At 49.8% G+C, this 12,955-nt stretch overlaps 4 protein-coding genes across 4 annotated transcripts; 3 read left to right on the top strand and 1 right to left on the bottom strand.

Moving 5' to 3' along the window:
* Positions 1 to 2,756: 2,756 nt before the first annotated feature.
* On the top strand, positions 2,757 to 4,537 carry BP5553_05491 (uncharacterized protein; the record flags this gene model as incomplete). Its single annotated transcript, XM_032014114.1, has 3 exons — positions 2,757 to 2,945; positions 3,004 to 4,096; positions 4,149 to 4,537. 3 exons carry the CDS (start codon positions 2,757 to 2,759, stop codon positions 4,535 to 4,537), a joined length of 1,671 nt encoding a protein of 556 aa, XP_031870714.1.
* A 781-nt stretch (positions 4,538 to 5,318) lies between these two features.
* Positions 5,319 to 7,047, top strand: BP5553_05490 (Transmembrane amino acid transporter; the record flags this gene model as incomplete). Its single annotated transcript, XM_032014113.1, has 3 exons — positions 5,319 to 6,158; positions 6,230 to 6,392; positions 6,446 to 7,047. 3 exons carry the CDS (start codon positions 5,319 to 5,321, stop codon positions 7,045 to 7,047), a joined length of 1,605 nt encoding a protein of 534 aa, XP_031870713.1.
* Positions 7,048 to 7,299: 252 nt separating this feature from the next.
* On the bottom strand, positions 7,300 to 8,436 carry BP5553_05489 (Uncharacterized protein; the record flags this gene model as incomplete). Its single annotated transcript, XM_032014112.1, has 1 exon — positions 7,300 to 8,436. The coding sequence occupies one exon, from the start codon at positions 8,434 to 8,436 to the stop codon at positions 7,300 to 7,302; it is 1,137 nt and encodes a 378-aa protein (XP_031870712.1).
* A 356-nt stretch (positions 8,437 to 8,792) lies between these two features.
* Positions 8,793 to 12,949, top strand: BP5553_05488 (Elongator complex protein 1; the record flags this gene model as incomplete). The annotated part of the gene is made up of 5 exons (XM_032014111.1): positions 8,793 to 8,971; positions 9,027 to 9,973; positions 10,024 to 10,815; positions 10,868 to 11,210; positions 11,263 to 12,949. The coding sequence occupies 5 exons, from the start codon at positions 8,793 to 8,795 to the stop codon at positions 12,947 to 12,949; spliced, it is 3,948 nt and encodes a 1,315-aa protein (XP_031870711.1).
* Between the last annotated feature and the right edge of the window lie 6 nt (positions 12,950 to 12,955).

Genomic DNA, 12,955 nt, shown 5'->3' with positions numbered 1-12,955 from the left:
CGCAAGGCCAAAAGGGGGTGTGGACCGTGTGGTTCTAGATCTGCATAAACGAGCTCGTCCCCCAGAATTAGACGTGTTTACCCAGGATTTTAGCCAGGATACTGAAAGGAGCAGGTCTGAATAGGTACGTAGTAAAAATACACGATTCGTGCGAAGTTTTGAAACAACATCGGTGACTGGGTTCAACTTCCTCTTGATGTTTGGGGAAGGGGTGCCTGTAGATCATAGGAGTGTGGGGGATGATACGACGTGTGACGGAGGGTGAAGTAGAAGGGGGCTTAGGAAAGGGGGATCATTAATTCGAGTAGTCCCGGATATTGCCCGAGCTCCCTACTGTCAATTGATGAGGATATCATCTGATTGAGCTCTGGGGTTTTGATAATAGCAATGCTAATGCTGGCCAAGCGGGAAAGTTGGCACTTGGGTTTCGACGATTTCCGTGGGGTGCATGTGGAATACCTTCCTAGATACTGTACTCGTACCTTACGTATGCGATTTCCGGAGTCCCTTATTATATTAATTCCGCCTTGACTCTTGCGTGGCCATGTGCACAAAAGTGGAATAATAACAACGAATAATTTTGGGTAGACCGGGAGTTTTCGGTTTCTTCCCAGGCAAAATGGCGCGCATGAAGAGGAGTTCGTATCTTTCTGTTCTGTTTGTTCCGGCTATCCCGCCATGATTGGGCGGATTGTGGAAGCGTGCATAGCCAGTATGTAGGAGGTGCTCCGTACTTACTTTCTGCACAGTATAAAACTGTCAAGTACGAAGTACTTCGTAGGTGTGTTGTGGTGTGGTGCTGGAAATAGCTTGATGGGAAATAGGCGGCAAGCTATCTATCTATCTCCTGAAGCTAAAAGCCACCAGGGGCGAAACTAAATTGGTGGTGGTGATCGAAGGTTTCAACGCAACGATTGTGGTAATTATTCCAGAGTAAATATCAACTCTAGCACCTCTCATCAAGTGAGTCTAGCTTCTGCGCCGTGGCTGGCGGTGCAGCTGGTGGCGCCGGGGTCTCACACAGACTCTGCTCTCACTACTCGTACTGCGCGCTCAGGGGACTCGGCGACTCTAGGCTCGAGGATACGACTCGCAGGCCTGGCCGCCGCCGCCCAGGGCCCGCCGAGCGCGCCAGAGCCATAAATTCGATATCGCTTCGACCACCGGTCACCGAGCCTGTGCAATCAGCACAGGCGTTGGTTGGCTGCTGTAGCACTTCGTAGCCCACAGATATGATATATACGAACACACACAACTTGGCGGCTGTGTGCGGGCGTGCCAGCTCGGGTCCACTGGCTGACGGTGGTGGCCCTGAAGAACCACTGAAAGGCCATTGCAAAGAGCCACTGGAGGCCCATAAGATAAGACGGTACGAGCTCGACCTCCGTATGTACTGTACTTACTGTAAGACTCTTTGAACTTTGAAGAGAGCTCGTGTTGAGGCGCTGGACTAGCTCCGTAGTGCTTCGTAGAGTCCCGTACTGCGTACTGCGTCCTGACCCGGATCTCTCGCTCCTTCAGGGGTTGCCACCGCAATACTCCGGATGGGATGGCCTGCTCGTCGACTGAAGCCCTCCTTGGCCCTTGCAGCCGTCGATCCCTAATGTGGTCCTCGTGCACCCAACGGCGTTACAATCGCGGCGGCTCATTGGGCAGGTCCACTGCTCTTCCTTGCTCCGGGGGCAGCTCCAGGGATGCTCCTTTCTCGTCGGCTCAAGAGGTCGAGAAAAGACGCTGAAAGAGCCAGGAAGTGAGCAGCTAGGGACGACGGACGACGTAGCGTTGCACTGCATCCATCACTCCATCGCTCCATCAAGCCTCAAGATCTGGCCCTGGCCTGGTCGGCGTGTTGGTCAACGCTGAATCACCAACCTCATTCCTCCTCCTGCTCCTCCTCCTTCTCCATTATCTTCTCCACGTCCCTCCACTTACTTCGTCATTCCCCCCGCCTTTCCTCCTCCGCCGCCTCATCGTCCTCCTCTTCCTCGTCCTCCCCGGCCCGATCTCGAATTCTCTCGCCCCTCTGCATCCGCCGTTCTCCTGGTGGCATTTTTCCTTAACTGTGTGACCACAAAAGTTTAAAGCGGTGAAAATCAATTGCTTCCAGTTCTTTGCTGCATTTCTGCTCCGGATCGACCATCGGCATTTCCCATCGTTGCTACCACTACTTCTACTACTACTACGCGTATCTCGCCAACACCAATTCCTTGTAATAGAGCAGTGCCAGACGGCTTCATTGTCCTCTCTGCCTGCTTGTCCATTATTACCGTTTCCTCCATGTCTCTGCGAATATAATCCTAATATCTATATCCATATCACATCCAACCTCGAGAGTCCGGTACTCGCCCCAGTGTTTTATAAAACGAACTTCCGACTTGCTCATATTATACCTGCGTATATAAGCGATTTCACAAACGGGAGGCTTCATAACGACGACATCCTCAGGCCGTCGAGGCACTGGAACTAGAACTCACTGAGCGAGTGAACGACCGGCCGGACACACAGATCTGATATTTCAAAAAGCTCAATTCACCGAGCTGTTCATCTCTTACCTCTCTTCCTCGACACCCTCTCGAAGTTCCAAACAACCACCACCACCCATGAGGATCAACAAGTGGCACATTTGCAAACTCCTAGCCCGTTAGACACAGCTTTGAGCAACCAGACCAGAATCACGTCCATTACTGCTCATGGTGGTATTTGTTCACCCTCCTACTACGCGTTTCTTTGTCCATTGGGCATAATAAACCGGCGTCATGTTTGTGTTCAGGTGCCTCCTTGCACTGATTGCATTTGCTTCTATCACCAATGCGTTCTACTATTTCGAGCCAGACTATCGGTGTGCCCTAGATAAAGCTTGTAGTGACGCAAAACGTTCTGCGGAAGCTGATGCTAATGCGGCTCCACCTGGCTTGACTATGCGAGTCGTCCAGCGTCCATCTCAGGTAACCTCACTTAGAAAAAGAATATCCATTCATATTGGAAATGCTAACTTCGTGGCAGAATAATCAACCTGCTGAAGGCAATGTCCATAAACTAGCAAACAAACTGGCGAGAAAGTACCAGGGCACGGCCACGACTCAGTTGAAAGACAGATCGAGCTTATATAACGTTGTGTCTGCTCTTCCCCCAACTCAATCCAACAGCGCTGGGGTAGCTCAGGATGGCACCGACTTTTCATACTTCGTGGAGGTTTTGCTTGGCTCCGCTAGTACTCCTGTCTATCTCCTGATCGATACTGGGGCGGGCACTACTTGGGTCATGGGCCCCGACTGCACTTCCGATATTTGCAAGACGCATAATTCCTTCGGGCCCTCGGACTCGAAGACTTTCAAGGACCTAGGCGAGCCTTTAAAGATCGATTATGCCAAAGGCAGTGTTTCCGGGACCACGGCGCAAGACACAGCTTCCTTTGCTGGAATGAAGATACCCATCACAATCGGAATTGCCACGACTACAAGCGATGACTTTGCCCACTTCCCGATTGATGGAATCCTAGGCCTCTCCTTGTCAAAGTCTGGATCGTCCAATACACCGCACGTGTGGGAGTCGATCGTCGCAGCGAAAGCCCTGAAAGCCAATGTTTTCGGCCTCAGCATCAATCGAAACGCCGATGGTCCTAATGATGGTGAAATCAATTTCGGTACACTAGATACCTCGAGATATACAGGCACCTTGAATTACTATCCCGTCTTAGACAACAAGATGGGAAATTGGGCACTTACCGTTGGAGGTGTCGGCGTTGGAGACACTAAGGCCGGAATCCCAAGCAGAATCGCGTACCTTGACACAGGCACAACCTACATGTTTGGACCCAAGGACGATGTTAAGAAGCTGCATGCGTTGGTTAAAGGCGCAAGTTCTGCCGATGGATCAACCTGGACGGTCCCCTGCGACACGACTGATCCGGCCACAATTACCTTCGGATCGAACACTTACTCCATTTCCCCCAAGGATTGGGTATCTCCAAAGGTTAATGGGGCCTGCACCAGCAATATTTATGGGATTGGCGTCCTGGATGACGAGTCTTGGCTCCTGGGCGATACCTTCTTGAAGAACGTGTATGCAGTCTTTGATTATGATCAGAGCCGCATCGGTAAGCTCACTTTTTGCCCTACCCATTAGACCTGTTACTGATTGAAAAATAGGTCTTGCAGCTAGAAAAGCACCGGCTCCTATTTCTTCCTCGACGTCGTCATCGGCATCTTCCACTGGTGCGTTATCATCCTCAACGGATCCAACGGCTTCAGTCACAACTCTGGTTACTGGATCCTCTACTGGAACTACAAAATCTAACGGGAGTCCCACAGGATCATCTGGCTCTGCCCAGTCTACTACACTTGCCTCTGCCCCAACCACTGGTCCAAACCCTGGTTTACACGGCAAGGAATCCCCCGCCACCGGGAAATCTGCCGTAGAGCAGACCGCTTCTGCTCCCTCCCCTACATCAACAAAATCCGCCGCCGGGCAGCCCGCCATCGGCTTCTCTACTACTCTCCTCGCAGCCGGCACATTTATCGCGCTGCTTCTCATCTAATCTTGATTTCATTCTAAGACTAGATGCTCCTCGCGCTTCGTTTCGGTTACAGCTTTGAGAGATATATATACGATACCCTAATGCTGAGAGCATTGTTTTTTTAATGATATGAGCGAGTGAGCTTTAGGGAAAGGCGTTTCCCAAAATGGATGGATGGGTCTAGGCGCCTTAGTTAGCACGCTTGATGGCCATGATACATGTAATTGACCATTATGAATCGGGACTTGTGAACTGATTCGTGATATGATGTCTTGTGAGATATTGTTTGCTGAATATCCGGGTACTCCATACTACCATCCTGGTTATACTACCCATTATGAAACTTGCAAGTTGCCCTCGCTACCATTGGCCGTCCTCAAGCCATATCTTCTTTACAAAGCTATTGCGTCCCATAAAATACCTGGGTATACTAGGTCATGCCCCGATACCTAGAAGTCTTGAATTAGGCATCCCGACCATTAGCTAATACGTCATAAATCATTATTGAAATTTGCAGCAGAAATTTCGCAGTTTCTATAGCTCTTTCTTATAAGTAGTATTATAGTTCCCAATTAATATCGCCTCTATTGTTATTAAAGAAGCCACAGCACTAAAATATAGTAGAAAAGCTTAAATGCTATGTCCAAAAATAGGCGCGAGGCTGAAAAGGTGTACAATAAGCGATCGATTAGGGGCCGCGGCCGCGTTCGTCGACGAGCCCCTATGTCAAAGAAACGGGCCTCGTTCATAAGCCTCCATCCAAGAAAAGCGCCCCCCAGCACAATGCTTCCGCGATAAAAGCATGGCCAAGGCCAAACCGACCAACCTGCGCAAGGATGGCGAAGATACCGATAATACCCATACGAACGAAGAAGACCGCGGCCTGCTCTCGGGAAATTCCTCCGACGATGAGGATATCATCGTGCACCATGGCGCACCCAGCGAGCCTCGAACTCCACGGACTCCGAACCGTGTGAGGTTCGAGCTGCCTCCAGTCGAGAGCGATATAGTAGCGAACGGCGACGCTCCTCCTCCTTACAATGACTCTCCCCTCTCCGGCCGCCGCGATGCACGGCGTGAAGCATTCACGCCCCTCCTCACAGACATCGAAGCCCCCTCTGTAACACTAGCCAGCACTCCCTGGGGCGATGAAGATGTCGACGAGTGGCAAGAGCAGGAACGGCAGCGTCCCAAATCAGGCCTGCGATCCGCATTTATGAATATGGCGAACTCAATCATCGGCGCGGGAATCATCGGCCAACCCTATGCATTTCGACAGGCTGGCCTGCTCGCGGGTATCATACTCCTCCTCGTCCTTACCGTGACGGTAGACTGGACAATCCGACTCATTGTGATAAACAGCAAGCTGAGCGGGAGTAACAGCTTCCAAGGGACGGTCCAGCATTGCTTTGGAAGGCCGGGCTTGATTGCTATTTCCATCGCTCAGTGGGCTTTTGCATTTGGGGGGATGGTGGCGTTTGGGATTATTGTGGGTGACTCAATACCACATGTTCTAGCAGCTGTGTTCCCTGGGCTGGGAGATATACCGGTGTTGGGGTTGTTGGTTGATAGACGGGCCGCGATTGTTATATTTACGTTGGGGATTAGCTATCCCTTGAGTTTGTATAGGGATATTGCCAAGGTACGTTATCAGAAGCTGCGTTATATGAGTGATACAATAAGAGGGGATGGAAGCTGACATTAGTACAATAGTTGGCAAAGGCAAGCACGCTGGCGTTGATCAGTATGATGGTTATCCTGTTCACTGTTGTCACGCAGGGATTTATGGTCCCTAAAGAATCGAAAGGTTCTTTCAGTACTCCACTCCTCACAATCAACGATGGAATATTCCAAGCCATAGGCGTAATCTCATTCGGTATATCCCCCGCCTATTCCCTATCCAGACTTGCAACTAACGTCTCCTCAAAGCATTCGTCTGTCACCACAACTCCCTCCTAATCTACGGCTCCCTCAAAACTCCTACCATCGACCGCTTCGCCCGCGTCACCCACTACAGCACCGGCATCTCCATGGTTGCCTGTCTGGCGATGGCCCTAGCTGGGTTCCTAACCTTCGGCTCCAACACCCAAGGAAACGTCCTTAACAACTTCCCATCAGATAACATCATGGTCAACATCGCCCGTCTATGTTTCGGGCTCAACATGCTCACGACCCTCCCCCTCGAAGCCTTCGTCTGCCGCGAAGTAATGGTTAATTACTGGTTCCCTGGAGAGCCATTTAACATGAACTTGCATCTCATCTTCAGCACCAGTCTAGTTGTTAGCGCCATGATGCTCAGTCTTATTACCTGTGATCTCGGCGCTGTTTTTGAATTAATCGGCGCGACTAGTGCGTGCGCATTAGCCTATATTTTACCTCCATTATGTTATATTAAGCTGAGTACGAGAAGTTGGAAAACAGGGGCCGCTGCGTTGTGTGTCGGCTTTGGCGTGATAGTTATGGGCATTAGTGTTGTGCAAGCCGTGGCTAAGATAATAAGGAATGAGGGCGGTGTTACGCAGTGTCATTAAAATTTTATACTCTGAGAGTAGCATACATAAAAGGGAAACGGATTTTTTGCTTGGGGGGGGGGGGCTCGGGTTGTAGAATGTAGAATTATGAAGATATGTAACAATTCTTTGATATTAGTTGCAAAATAGATGAGATATAAGGCATGTACTCTTGAACTTGCACAATACAATATATTAAATATAGAGCTTAACAATTTGCTCTAGCGTCATAAACGCTTTATAGACTATAAAAGCCCTAGGCATTAATTAGAATTAAAGTAGCACTCTCGTAGCAACGCTTAATAGCCAAGCAGCATCCTGCCAGCCGCCAGCATCATCATCTCTAAGAGCAGGCATCACGTCTGCAGTTTGCACTTCTTCCATACCGCCTCTAAGATGCCTCCTCGATAGCCTAGAGGACAACTCCGTCTCCTCGGTTTTCTCACCCACAACATCGACGTCGGGATCTTCATCATCTTCATCTACAGCGAACAAACTCCACCCAAGCATTCTCTCAACCCACCCTGTAAGTCCCGCACTACTCGCTCTCGCAAGATTCCTCACAACAGCCTCATCCATCCTCGCCTCGTCCCCGCCTTCATCCTCGAATTCTTCTTCATCCACATCCACAAAATCCGGCTCTACAACTAACCCCTCCTTGTCCAAATTACTAACGTCGAAATACCCATCCCTCTCATCCGCCAGCGGCGTCAAAACCGCCCTACTCCCCCTCCTACTATTCGCCCTACTAGCAAATCGACTTCCAGGCCGACTCCTCGAGCTAAAACTCAAACTCCTCCTGGTAATTGGAGAGAACTCGTCATCAGCATCTACGCTACCCCTTCTACTATCTCTAGCCATCCTCTCCCTTGCGAGCTCGTGTTCGAATTGCTCTTCCTCTTCATCCCGTTGTGCAGTCAGGCTCGTTGAACTCGCCCGCGACACTAACCATGCCTGCCCTTTTGATTCTCTGGTCGAGGAGGAGATAGCCGCACCGGCTCGGAGGAGCCAATCCGAATCATTCCTGTCGCCTTCCGAAAGCCCTTGTGCATCATGGCCTGTTGTTATGGCAGATCTACCCAGCTTCGATTTCCTAGGTGTCGAGGGAACGGACCGAGCTTGTTTGTGTTTGGCAGCAGCAAGGAGATGCGTGCTGGATTTGCTTTTTGAGAGGGAAAGATGTGCGGGTTTGCATAATGATACGCGGGACGAGGAGCGGGAGAGGATCGAGGGCGTTGTAGGCGCGGATCGGCCTTCAATGTAAGAAGAGGAATTGAAGTCAGGCAGCGCGTCTGGGTCTGAGAGGGGTAATCGTGAGGTTAACGGGGCGAGTGTGAGGTGATTCGGGGAGGTGAGGGAGCGATTGTGATGGCGGGCATAGGGACGAGGGTGGTTGTATGCTAAATCCATGATATTTGGTTTAGATCTAATTCGATTGACGCTGATTTATTGTATTATATTATATGTGTTCCAGTACCTATGGATCATATAGATATCAAAGGGAGCGAGAGGAGAGGATGCCGAGGGGCGTGGTTGTGGCAGGGGCCCGAGGATTGTGGTGGGCAGCGAGAATCAAATCACACGTGAATGTCAAAACTGGCTGGAATCTGGGGAAGTGTGATCACGTGTTCATCTAGATTGACACCCCTCTGAAAATAAAATTTAATATCTTGTGAAAGGGCTGCAACTGGTCAAATCGAACTGCACAACGCCAATATAAAAAGATAATGATGTCGGTAATTTGAAAGAGATTTTAATCTGCAAATATGCGTAATCTCAGAAATATCCGCTACGAGCCCTGGAGTGCTCCCGAGCAGTTTCGGGGACGGCCTTTATCTGCTGCTACTTGGGACCTGGCCCATGACTCCATATTGTGCACTTTTGGGCCAAGCGAAAGCGATGCACTTATAGAGCTTGTGAGGGTCACAACGAAGGGAAAGTCACAGTAAATATCCCCTCATCTCGGAGTTTTATTTGAGCCTTATCTAATATATTCCAAGGGAGTCTTCGCTCATTACGTCGTGGGATGCTCCATGCCCCAACCCCGAGCTTCTGTGTGATGAGGTCCTCGGCCTGCATTACTTTGGGGATAGCTTGACAGCATGTCTCGTCCTTGCTGGTGGCGACATTGTTGTCGTGAGGGAAGAGCCAATGCCAGGTGAAGATCGTATCGAGATTGTAGGATCAGTCGACGCCGGCATCACTGCAGCAAGATGGTCACCTGACGAGGAGCTTCTCGCCATTACCACGAAAGCAGATACCGTGATCTTTATGAGCCGCAGTTTTGAAGGCATAACCGATGTCACTATGACTGTGGAGGATCTCAAAGCGTCGAATCATGTTTCAGTCGGCTGGGGCAAGAAGGAAACCCAGTTTCAGGGGAAAGGAGCAAAGGCGTTGAGAGATCCGACTGTGCCGGAGAAAGTGGACGAAGGTGTTTTGAGCTCGAATGACGATAGTAGAGTTGGAATTAGCTGGAGGGGAGATGGTGCCTACCTTGCTATTTCTACAATTGAGGGTGGGAGAAGACGGCTGATCCGAGTATACTCCCGAGAAGGTGTTCTCGATAGTGTTAGTGAACCAGTCGATGGCTTGGAAGGCGCTTTGAGCTGGCGACCTGCTGGGAATCTCCTTGCTGGAATTCAACGATTAGAGGGCCGAGTTGATGTCGTCTTCTTTGAACGCAACGGACTACGGCATGGTCAGTTTAGTCTTCGACTTACCCCTGATGAACTGCATGCGCCTGGGCAGCAAATCAAATTGTCATGGAATCAAGACTCCACAGTTCTGGCTGTCATACTGGCCGATTCTATCCAGCTATGGACTATGGGTAATTACCATTGGTATCTTAAGCAAGAGATCAAGACCGAACACTCTGCGCTATTACCTACTGGCCCCTTAATCTGGCATCCCGAGCGGTCGTTACGTCTGATGACTGTAACTTCAGGTAAGATCATACCCACTCTTGACATTAAACCTATCTCATATCTCTTCTAGGTGTGATCCATATGATTGAGTATATTTTCACCATTGCTCGCGGCTCAACCACACTTCCTCGGGACTTTGGAATTGTAGGGGTTGCGGATGGCAAACTTGTCAAGTTGACACCGCTTCGAACTGCTAATGTACCTCCTCCTATGGCGCTACATGACCTGGATCTGGATTCCAACGTCATTGATATCGCCTTCAATGGCGATGCCTCATTGATTGCTGTCTTGCATCTGCAGGGCATCTCAATATTCGAGTGGAAAGAAGCCGAAGCTTCATCTCCACCCCCATCTCTTATTGGCAAGGTTACGTTCGACAAGACTGAATCATCTCACAGTGTTTATCAACAAATAACCTTCGTTGCTAAATCTGATGTCCTAGTCTCACAGCCAACTTGCTCTGACTCGACTATCAAGCGATACGGGTTTAGTGATGAAACTGGTAGAATGGAAGAAATCCCCACTGGTACCAGTACTGCGTCAACTATTCGGACCTTGTCAAGCTTTTATCAAGACGGTTTAAACCATGCCTTTGTGCAGGGGAGCTCTGGCGACTTACACAGCCTTGCATTCGGAGACTCTAGTCTATCGCACTGCAAGCTCCCTGCGTACATGCCATGGGTCGAGATAGTGCCATATGCCGACGATTTTATTGCCTTCGGGATGTCCAACAATGGTCATCTATACGCAAATTCCCGTTTACTAGTCAAAAACTGCACATCCTTCCTCATCACGACTGCACATCTCATATTTACAACCACAACCCACCTAATCAAATTTATACATATTACAAATGTCGAGGGTAATATATTTTGATATCCAAGTTTGATGACTGAAGGGCTAATTTGGCATAGATCTGGAAGTTCCACCCGATGACCCAGAAAAGGATGAACGATGTCGTAGTATTGAGCGTGGAGCTCGTCTTGTCACCGCAATTCCTACAGCCTTGAACCTCGTCTTGCAGATGCCGAGAGGCAATCTTGAGACAATCTACCCTCGGGCTATGGTTCTTGCTGGTGTTCGAAAACTTATCGATGAAAAGAACTATAGGAGAGCATATACACACTGCCGAACCCAAAGGGTGGATATGAACCTATTATACGACCATGCGCCAGATCAATTTTTGGCCAACATCGCATTATTCATTGATCAGGTTAAAAAGATTACGTACATTGATTTGTTCCTATCCTCTTTAAGGTGCGTTTGAGTTCCACGTTATATAGTACTTCTAGCTAATATTTCGTGATAGAGAAGAAGATGTTACCCAGACAATGTACAAAAATACACAGACTAAAACAGCACTTGATGGTGGCATTCCTGCGCGCGTGGACCCCAACAGCAGCATCCCCCAAGATCCAGGTGTTATGCAGACATCCAAAGTCAATAGAGTTTGCGATGCCTTCCTTGAGGTCTTGAAGACCCGGACTGCCACAAATCTCCAGAACATCATCACAGCCAACGTGTGCAAGTCCCCTCCTGCATTGGAAGATGGCTTGTTGGTAGTGGCTCGGCTTATGAAAGAAGACGAAGCCATGGCCGACAAAGCTGTGGAACACATATGCTTCCTAGCAGATGTTAACAAACTATACGAAAATGCTCTCGGGCTATACGATCTTGATCTGGCTCTCCTAGTAGCACAGCAGTCACAGAAGGATCCTCGAGAATATCTGCCATTTATGCAAAACCTTCAACAGATGACTGAGCTCAGACGGCGCTTCAGTATCGATGACCACCTTAGCAGACATGCAAAAGCTCTCACACACTTACATACGTTGGATGCCTTTGACGAGCTACTGAGCTATACACAAAAACACTCACTTTACCAAACTGCCCTCTCACTATACCGCTACAATCCCGACCGCCACGCCTTACTCACAGATATCTACGCCCAACATCTAGAATCTAAATCGAACTTTAAAGAAGCAGCCCTAGCCTACGAATCTCTCCAAAACTATAAATCCGCAACATCATGCTATCTCTCCAGCGGGCCCGCCCAATGGCGGCAAACCCTCTTCTGTGCCCTCTCCCAATCCCCTCCACTCACCCCAGAAGCCCTCACCGACCTAGCAAACACCCTCTACGAAGCTCTCACCGAAAGCAGAGATCATCACGCTGCCGGCACAATCCAACTTGAATATCTCTCCTCGGTAGAAAATGCCTGCCGCTCCTTCTGCAAAGGCTACTTTTTCGCGGACGCCATGCACCTCATAGCCTTAAAACACCAGCCAGAACTCCTAGAGAGCACCATTGACCCCGGGCTCGCCGACGCCTTGGCAAGTTCTACAGAGCTGCTCGCGGAATGCAAAGCCCAACTGGGGGCACAAGTACCTCGGATCCGCGAACTCCGCGCAAAAGCACTCGCAGACCCGTTGGCGTTCTATGAGGGTGAGAGAGGCGGGGGTGATGGAGAGATACCGGATGATGTCAGCGTTGCTGCTAGTTCAAGATTGAGCACGAATCGGAGTTTGTTTACGCGGTATACGGGTAAGCAGAGTATTGGGACTGCAGGAACAGGGGTTAGTAGAGCTACCAGCAAGAATCGGAAGAGGGAGGAGAGGAAGAGAGCTAGAGGGAAGAAAGGGAGTGTTTATGAGGAGGAGTATTTGGTTGCTAGTGTTGGCAGACTGATTCAGAGAGTGCAGAGTGTGAGGGGGGAGGTGGGGCGGCTTGTTGAGGGATTGGTGAGGAGGGGCATGTGGGAGAGGGCTAGGGCTGTGGAAGGCGCCATGGCAGACGTTGTGGGGATCTGTAAGGCTTGTATCCCAGAGGTGTTTGGGACAGGTGAAGTGGATAAGAAGGTTGGGGAAGAGGGCGAGGAGGAATATAGGCCAATTGGTGGGGACGCCGTCTTAGCGGAAAGTATCGTTGAAGCTGCAAGGCGCAAGGAGGCGCCGCATCTTGATGCGTTTGAGAGATTGTCCCTACTTGGTACTTGAGCAAAC

The sequence above is a fragment of the Venustampulla echinocandica genome (assembly GCF_003357145.1).
Source record: "Venustampulla echinocandica strain BP 5553 chromosome Unknown scaffold_2, whole genome shotgun sequence".
NCBI classification, from domain to species: domain Eukaryota; kingdom Fungi; phylum Ascomycota; class Leotiomycetes; order Helotiales; family Pleuroascaceae; genus Venustampulla; species Venustampulla echinocandica.
The sequence above is the reverse complement of the archived record's forward strand: the minus strand, read 5'-3'. Positions and strand labels throughout refer to the sequence as shown.